This window comes from Kryptolebias marmoratus, linkage group LG23, assembly GCF_001649575.2.
Source record: "Kryptolebias marmoratus isolate JLee-2015 linkage group LG23, ASM164957v2, whole genome shotgun sequence".
NCBI classification, from domain to species: domain Eukaryota; kingdom Metazoa; phylum Chordata; class Actinopteri; order Cyprinodontiformes; family Rivulidae; genus Kryptolebias; species Kryptolebias marmoratus.
This window is the reverse complement of record NC_051452.1, coordinates 3,424,006-3,433,295: the sequence shown is the minus strand read 5'-3', so window position 1 is coordinate 3,433,295 and position 9,290 is coordinate 3,424,006. Positions and strand designations below refer to the sequence as shown.

The following is a 9,290-nucleotide window of genomic DNA, read 5'->3' as shown; positions in this document are numbered from 1 at the left end:
ATGAAGTGAAAATGATTTCATTTGGGGGGGGTGTCAGAGCTTAGGAGCTCCTCCTTTTCTCACGCCATATGGCGTCCGCTTGAATGACAACATCTGGAGACGTCCTGAGCTGACATCGCGGAGACGATGGAGGGAACCGGGACGACGAACGCTGACGTGAACGCAGGACGGCGACTTTCACCCCCGTCACAGAAGATAGGATGTTTTTGCTTCGGTTGGTCGGGTCCGAGGGCTCAAGCTGGCGATTCATCCTCACTGGAACATAAGTTTGAGAAAGCATGTTCTGGAAAATGGTGTGCTCCAAAATGCAGTTAAAAGCACAGGCGACGCTACTTTTTCTTACGTTTTCTAAATGCAAAACCCCAAAATATCCGCCTGACCTTAAAACTCCACATTTAAGGATTTAAAGCATCCGGATCCAGGTGGGGGAAAAAAAAAAAAAAAGAAATCATTCAAACACACAATGCATCCTCTCTAATGAACATTGATCAAACAAACGCTAATTAGCATAATCAGGTGAGCCCGATGCGTTACATTATGGAGAACCTTTCTGTCTCGGTCCGGGCAGGAACAAGATAATGGGAGGCAGCAAATTTGGGTATTTAAAAAGTACAAACAGTAAAAGCAATATGTCAAAATGTCAAGCTTACACCTCCTGTGTAGATTTTGGTTTTGTACAAAACAAAAGAGAAGCAATAACCTAAAAATCAATAACATTATATTGGAAAATAATCAATTATTCTGCTGCTTATCTCTGTGCTAAACTAAATAGCTTCTGGACTAGCGTGTTAGCTTGAATTTTGACAAGAAACAGCAGAAAAAGAAAAACATTACAAATTGTACACCCCATTTTCTTGCTGTTTATCTTTGTGCTATGCTAACTAGCTTCTTGATGAGCTAATTAGCTTAAATTTAGACAAGCTATAACAGAAAAGAGCTCTGTTATTAAATCTAGCTTTGTGTTAAACACAATAGAAAAGTGTGAGTGAAAAAATTACATCCTGTAACCCCTACTTTCTTGCTTCTTATTGTTGTGCTAAGCTAACATAACCTCCATTTTCTCACTGTTCAGCGTTGTGCTAAGCTAACATAACCTCCATTTTCTCACTGTTCATCGTTGTGCTAAGCTAACATAACCTCCATTTCTTGTTCATCTTTGTGCTAAGCTAACATAACCTCCATTTCTTGTTCATCGTTGTGCTGAGCTAACAACCTCCATTTCTTGTTCATTGTTGTGCTAAGCTAACATAACTGCCATTTCTTGTTCATCGTTGTGCTAAGCTAACATAATTTCCATTTCTTGTTCATCATTGTGCTAAGATAACATAACCTCCATTTTTGTTGCTGTTTTTCATTGTGTTAAGCTAACATAACTTCTATTTCTTGTTCATCTTTGTGCTAAGCTAACATTACCATTTTTAGCTGTTCATCGTTGTGCTAAGCTAACACAACCTCCATTTCTTGTTCATCGTTGCGCTAAGCTAACATAACCTTCATTTCTTGTTCATCGTTGCGCTAAGCTAACATAGCCTCCATTTCTTGTTTATCGTTGTGCTAAGCTAACTAGCTTCATAGTTTGTTCAAACACCTAAGGCTAGTTCTGTCTGGTTGTATCTCATAATTTCTCCCCGTGTGCTGCTGTTTTTTTTTTCTTTTTTTTATTGCTGCTTCTTTGATCGCCGACAAATAAGTAAATGGCCACATTATGGGCTCAGCACTCCATAAAAAAGAGACGAGGGGAGGGAAACAAAAAATGTTTTTCTGCTTCAAAGCACATCGAAGGAAGATGGATTCTGTTTTGTTTGAGACAATAAATGTGACAGTTTTCCTGAGTAAACTCGCACATCAGCAGAGCCGTGTGCTGAACTCAAATCTATTCAGGAGGAGAACGGTCCCATAACGCGACACGTGCGACTTGTACATAAATAATAAATCCTTTTTTCCCCTCGTGGATGTCGAGGGGAAGGCAACCATCAGGACACGGATTTCCTCGCTGCCTTGTGACCCTCTCCTGGTATTTGGCTTCTTAAAACACGGCTGATTCAGCCTCTGAGGGGAAAAAGGAGAATTATTGATTGTTTTCCCAAGGTTTTACGGGAGACGGGAAGAGTTATGGCAGCCGAGTCGGCCCTCTGCCAAGAAAACAGATCCGGGCATCGTCAGCAATCCATGCCGCCGCTCCATAAACAAAGCGAGCTGGGTGTCTTTTTTTTTTTTAAACCCAAAACAAAACAAACAGCACTTTCACTCCCTGAACACAGCCACACACAGGACTGAGCAATAACAATACCATAAATGTGGTTTTATTATTAATAACAGTATCTCTTTTAATGAACATTGCAGATACATAATAGAAAATAAATCAGAAAACGGAGACGTTTGTCTCAAGAGTCGTGAAAGTGCCTGGAATAATTCTGTGCTATATATTGTCATTAATATTCACCACCGCCTTTCTAATCAAAGCCACGCCGTCAGAAATGTTCGTCGTTAAAAACAAAACCTGCTAAGGAAAAAAATGCGACCCTTTGACTTCCCAAAGCCGAACGCCGTTCGGGTCAGGATCAGCGTCGATGTGAAAACCGCCCGTCCGTTTACGGGAATTATGGCTCGATTGTCTTCATCTCGACTGTGATGCCGTTTAGATTTTATTTACACGTTCCAGAGCCGACGCTGGCGCTCCCGGAGCAGAATCGATCCATTCTTTCTGGCGAGTTAAAAGCAGGCCTGGTTCTGCCCGCAAAGCGGCTCCGACGCCAACGTGCCGGCCCCGGCTTTTAAACAAAAACGGAATCTGTTTAAAAAACGGAAAACTTAAATAAAACAAACAAAAAGGCAGAATGTGATGCGTTCGAGAACTCCGTTTCTCGTTTATTGTTCTACGGGTTCTTCACTTTGCATATTCGCTGGCACTGACGGAGACATTTCAGACGCTGCAGGTGTTTTAGTACGAAGTTAGTTTCTCAAAAATAAAAAAACAAAAACGATATGGCACATCTGCTGCAGCGGGAACAATCGACTTCCCTCGCTCTGGTCTGGAAGAAAACGTTTTAGTTAAACGTCGGGGTTTAATTGGCACGTTTAAACACATTTTTATCTTTATTTTCACTGGAAGGGATCTGTCTGGGACTGCGTCATCACCTCCTCTACGTTGCTCGTTGGTGCGACGAGCAGGTTGCCACGGCGACGGTTGAGCGTTCAGTGGGACGTAATTAGGAGATATTGGAGCGGCAGTTTGGCAGTGGGGGTTTGTGGGAAGGCTTGTGAACCGTCGGTATCTTACCCGTCGCAGATGGCGCCTCGAACGACAAGCTAACGGCTAGTCTGAAAGCGGACCGCTGCCTCAAACACCTCACAATAATTCAGGCTAATGCTGTTTTTTTTAAACCCATCATCAGTCCGGTCAGAATTAAACCGTTTTTCCAAACTGAAGCTGTTCAAAGAGGCTGCTAGCTGAAATATTAACTGTTCGTAGCCTTTTCCACATAAATTCACCGCAAAAGAGATAAATTATCATTATACAGAAAGGAAATTCCCGCCTTTTTCCTAAAAAATCGGGAATTTTGGGAACTTGGGGAGTAAAACGATTCATCCTCGTCTACATATTTTTGTTTGTTTTCAGGGAAATATATATTTATCTGAAAGAGTAACTCAGACAAATGACTTTAAGAGGTAAGACAAAACCGGTAACAGAGGAAACGGACAGCCTTCGGTAAAACGGAAACGCTTCGTGCGGCGATGGAAGTCTCTTCCGCCGGCGCTGACATCATCGATCGCTTCGTCCCTGTTGAAGTGTGGCCGAAAGGACAATGAAGTCGACAATTACAGGAGAAAAAAAATCTAAAAAGTCTGTTTTGTGTGGGTTTTTTTTGAGATGGAAACAAAACCTGTTGTTGGTTTTACAAAATAAGAGTAACAGATTTACCGGGTGATCCATCGGTTCTTATCTATGCAGTTTCACAAAATAAAACAAATAAAAACAAACTTTCCCCCCACAATTCTTTTCATCATAAACTTCATAACATCCCTTTTACAAAAATATACTTTTTAAAGTTTTTTTTGAGAAAATAATACACATAATTACTTTTTTTTTTTTTTAGTGATATAATCTGTTTATGTAAATAGCAAGGCTGCTGTTTGAAAGTAAATGTCACTGTGAGCGAAACAGAGATGTGAAGCCTAGCACCATATTCTTCAATTTCCACAAACAATTTGTTCTGGGGGTGGTGTGTGTGTGTGTGTGTGTGTGTGTGTGTGTGTGTGTGGGAACCCGTCCCGCTGCCCGGACTGTTTGAAATTTTTGCATAATCTGGTCGAGCTGAAACACCCGACCCTGATATCTCACCCTTTTCCTGAGGGCTGAAACGTTCGCGTCTCCTCAAAAAAAAAATAAAATAAAATAAAAATCCCACCGAAAATCTTCAGAAACAGCCAACGAATTAGAATAAAAGGTAACAATGGTTTTACCAACACATCTTACAGGCCTCACTTTAGTACAAACGGAAACAAAAGAAATAAAAAAGAAAAGATTCCCAACTCATGGAAAATAAAAGAAACACTTTTGCTACGAAGAATTAGAAAAAACCATATGTACAAAACCCTGTTTTCCTTTAACTCTGCGGGTAAATGATCCTAAGTGTTGGCTTGTGTTACGTCAGTGTTTATACAGGCATACAAAAATGTTCTTTTCTTTTTTAATAAAAGCTCTTATTGGAACAAAAACAATAAAAATGAATTATTATTTTTTTTATTACCACCTGTCCCAGCTCTGGTTTGTCCGCTCTTTTCCTGTTGCGTCCTCGTGCAAAATTTAACAGCAGCAAGTTCCTTAGCCCCGCCCACCCGTCCAGCTCCGGTGCATTTCGGGTGTCCGAGTCCTCCCCCCGAACAACCGATGACGGCGTTCCGGTCCGCCCCGCCCGCCGCCGTCCCTGTCACCAGATGACGCTGGATATGCTGGTCTCCCGAGGAAGCAGCGGCAGCATGGCGTTGTTGCCGTGGGCTTCCTCCAGGCTCTGTTGCCGCGGCGACTTGGCCTGCTGCCGCTGCCCGTTGAGCAGCGTCATGGGGATGTTGCAGTAGGTGTGCTGGCTGCCCAGAGCGGAGAGCGGCGGCAGCGTGCCGCCGGGCGGCAGGTCGTAGTCGTAGCTACGGTAGTAGTGTTTCTGCCGCAGCTGGGTGTGGCAGGAGTTGTGAAAGGTTGAGCGCAAGTCCGGGTGCGCCGTCGCCATGGCGGTGGAGGTGGCGGCGGCCATGGAGATGGCGGAGACAGTCTGGAGCTCGCCGAAGGGGCCCTGCTCGCTGACGTCCAGCACCTGCTCGTGGGAGATGCTGAGGGGCTCCATGCGCTTGAAGGGCATCTCGTAGAGCAGCTGCTTCCAGAACTTGGAGCTGAGCTTGTTGCTGCTCGGCCCGCGCCACTTGATGACCGTCAGCATCTTGATGGTGTGTTTGAGCGCCTCCACCTCCTGGTAGTTCATGATGCCGCGCAGCTCGGCGCACTCGATCAGGATGACCTTGATCTCGCCGGTCACCAGCATGTTGCGCAGCCGCGTCTCCAGCTCAAAGATGCTCCACCCCCTCCGCACCACGTAGCTGGGCGTCATGACGATGATGAGGCGCTTGCTCTGGTCCACGCAGCGAGCCACGTCCTCGATGTAGGCTGCAGCCATCGAGACAGAGACACAGGTGCGTCGGATGAACAGCAAATCAAACTTACAGAACGTCAAATCAGAGCGCTGACAGCTGGCGACGAGACGACTCTCTCAGACAAACGGCGCCAGTTACTGAGAACTTTTCCACCATCTGGCACAAAAAAATAAGAGTCAGCGAGACATCGGCGTGGCCCTCGGCTCGCCTGCAGCCAACGCCTGATTTTCGCCTTCCTCGGCCACGACAGAAGGCGGCGTCAGCAGCAGGGTGGGCGGGGTTAACCGGGCTTTCCAACTCCGTACCCTACCGCCGTTTACGAGCCTCGTGTGTTTCGTGTCGGCTGGTCTTTGAGTCACGTGATTCCCTCTCCGGCCTTGCTCTGCCCGAGGCGAACGACCGGAGCAACGGGCTCGGGTGGAAAAGTCGCCATTTTACGTTTTTTATTCAGAGTCCGGGGCGATTTTCCATTTTATCAAAGATGAAATGAACCCAAATACTTTACATTTAGCTAACAGAGGGGGTAGATATATTTTATATTTTGTACTGAAACACATTACAGTACTTTAATAATATATACTACATAACCACAGTTCACCTAAATTAAATCATTTTGTTTTAGTTTCTGAAACTAATCTTAAACCACAACAAACATCAGCTTCTTATTGAGAGAAAACTATATTTAAAAGAAGAAAATCCATACAGATATTTAAACGAAACTAGCATTTCTTTAAGGAATAAATACCTCCTGCCTCTGATCGCACTCAGAGAACGATCAAATTTTAGCTCAATGTCTGTAAAATTGACTTCGTTATCGTCGTTTTTCGTGCAGACACGGGCATTTAACAGATTTGTAAAATTGTTCTTTTTAAAAAAGTTCACCTAAAGAGGAAAAAAAGAGTAAATAAGGAGTTTATTTATACTTTTTTAATGCTAAACGCAACAAATCCGCTAAAGCTACGCCGCAGTTTAGCTACAGCTACGCTAAGCTAGCTAGCATAAAAGAAACAACCGTATTTCTTTTCCAACGGTGTTTATAGCAACAGTAACTGGTGAATTTCTATCCTGGTTGTGTTTCAGTTTGTTGTGGGTCACATTTACACCTCGTGTTTTTAATTACGGACAGTTTATAGTAAAATATTACGTTTCAAACGTGGTTAGCTTTTACCGTTAGCTTCCTTCTTGCTCAGAGGCTTTTAGCATCAGATGTCTTTGTGTTAATTGATGAAAGTAATCTTAAATACCCGAACAGTTAGGGTCGAATGAAATCTGTTTTCAGAAGCAATTTAGGATAAACGTGTACTTTGTTTCAGATTTATCAAATGTTTTAAAAACGGCGCAGTTTATACAAGCGACCAGTAAGTAACTGCTCATAATTAAGATAAAAAACTGATGTTTATTTGATCTAGAATCAGTTACGTCAGTAATGGAAAAGTCGAAAGTGGTATTTAATGGTAAGACAGCCTTCAGAAAAGAAATAAAAGTGTAGGTTTGGGAGGCAAGCTTAATGATGACACTGAGTTAGAAAAATTAATTTTATTATTTAGTTTATTGTTTTGCTTTAACTCATTCAAACTTAATCAGAATTTGCTGTTGTGAACACTGGAAACGTCTTATTAAAGACCCGTTTACAATAATAATCACCCGGAAATACTTGAATGTGATTCATTTTTTAAAGAAAAATCACATTCAGAGGTATTCAGGAAGGCCATGGAAGGGTTACATATTTGTTAGCTCTGAGTTTAGATTTTGTTCTTTATGGGTGACATAAAAAAAGCCTTTCTTTGCAAACAGCTCGACTCTGGAGAGAGAAGCGGCGCGCGACCTTCCCCTTGAACTCGAGTCGACGCGAGCCACGCGGGGAAAAACGTAAGCCGAGGCTTTTGTGCCGCCTCCGCGGACGTCGTTTTTTTGGAAGAAAGGGGCGGTCCCTTTCAGACGGACGCCTCTGACGAAGACGAGCGCCGCCAACGCACGGCGTGTGTCCTCAGTATTGATCCGAGAAGCATTTTTGGAGTTTGAATCATCGACGGTTAAGTCGAAAAAAGCTCCAACTCGAAGCTTTCCGTTGACAGTTTGCTCTCAGGACTCAGTGGCCTCTGAAAAGCCAAAAATGTCCTTTTTCTCCTCACGTCGCTCCGTGTCCTCGTTTACTTGAGCCGAGGAACGGGCTGCCAATGCTACTTGATGCTTTTCTCTCACTTCCTGCGGGGAAATGGCCTCGTTTTCTCGAGCGAAACCCTTTCAGAAATGAACCCAGAAGCACCGTGGGTCAGAAAATATTCACAGCGCTCCTGTTGATGGTTTCCGGAGCCTGACAGCACCAGAGAGCTCAGGTTTGAGAACATTGTTCTTCTGCACGTTACGACACATTTGGTGCTGTGGTATGAAGGGCTGGGTTAAGCCCTTTAGATATTTTTGCCGAATTGCCACAAGCTCCCATTTATTTTAGATCCCATTTGACATCTATGGAGTCGTCAGGAGGTCCTTGTTACGCACTCTGAGGTGTCAGGCATGAAAGGCGTTTTAATGTACTTAACTGGAATTTAGGCACTTAAACTGGTGGGTTTGGTCGTTAATAATGTGAGGATTATCATCCGTTGGACTATGCATGATGCACGTCTTTGTTAAGGTTAAGGACAGGGGTCCCTAAGCATAGAAGACCAGAGAACCATGGCCCAATGAGAGCACGAGGTTCAAGCATAAAAAAGTTGAGCTGGCTACGTTGTCGTCCAACGACTGCCCCATAAAGAGGATTTATTCTCTGCCACCTGAAGGCCTCTTTTCATGAAACCCTTTCAAGCCAGACCCCGAGACGCCGTCACCCCATCTCCGTGGAATTTACAGAAGGAGAGCAGCCGGAGTTGAAGGCAACGCCTCCGAGCCGCTAAAGGGAGGTTGCAGCAGAGCCGCGAAGCTCAACTCATGCCAGGGTAAGCCGGCGCCGCGGCTCAGCGGTGAGACCAGCTGGCTTCACCTGCGCCCGATTGGTCAGAGGCGGCCTAAAGAGGAGCTCGTTCCTCGTGGACGTAATTCACCTCTGATTTGGAAAAATTCAGGGTTTAGGAAAACCCGAATCAACGTTTACGGACTTGTAAACATCGCTGCTTTGGTTATTTTTGAAATGAAGCTGCGTGAACGTTCTTACACATACTGAACGGCAAACTTTCTTTTTTGGGCAATCTGGTTTTTCTTTCTGACATCCAGGCTAAACGGTGCACAAAAGCTAATTCTCACCGAACAGTTTAACAATGCCTCGTTAAATAACGACTGACTTAGATGTTTTTTTTGGTCTAAAAGATGGTTAACTTGGCTAATTTGTCAGAAAACAGACACTCCTGGATTTTGCGATGTTGCGATCGCAACTATTAACGCAAAATCAAGCAAACCCCTCGAAATCACAACTTTCTGCAACTTTAACCCAATATTTATTGTTTCTAAAGTGATTCGCCACCGTTTCTGCGGTCTAGTCTCTTCTTTGTGGGTTTGTGTAGCGCGGAATACAAAATAACCCCAAATAACTCAGGAAGAAGACACGTGACATCACTTCCTGTTAACATCAGAATGCCGGGAGCGTGCAGGAGCAGCGACCGAAGCCAAAATGTGCGCTAATGCTTCACATTTGCCCACAAAGATTTCAGCAA

The 9,290-nt window shown here is 44.0% G+C and overlaps 1 protein-coding gene across 3 annotated transcripts in view; it reads right to left on the bottom strand.

Annotated features, from left to right (window-relative positions):
* Positions 1-2,274: 2,274 nt before the first annotated feature.
* Positions 2,275-9,290, bottom strand: part of LOC108249339 (interleukin-1 receptor accessory protein-like 1) — a 279,953-nt gene continuing 272,937 nt past the window's right edge. For all 3 annotated transcript variants that reach the window (XM_037973923.1, XM_037973924.1, XM_037973925.1), the window contains one exon: positions 2,275-5,659. In XM_037973923.1, coding sequence (XP_037829851.1) covers positions 4,932-5,659 — 728 coding nt within the window. In that variant the 3' untranslated portion in view covers positions 2,275-4,931. The remainder of the gene's footprint in view (positions 5,660-9,290) is intronic.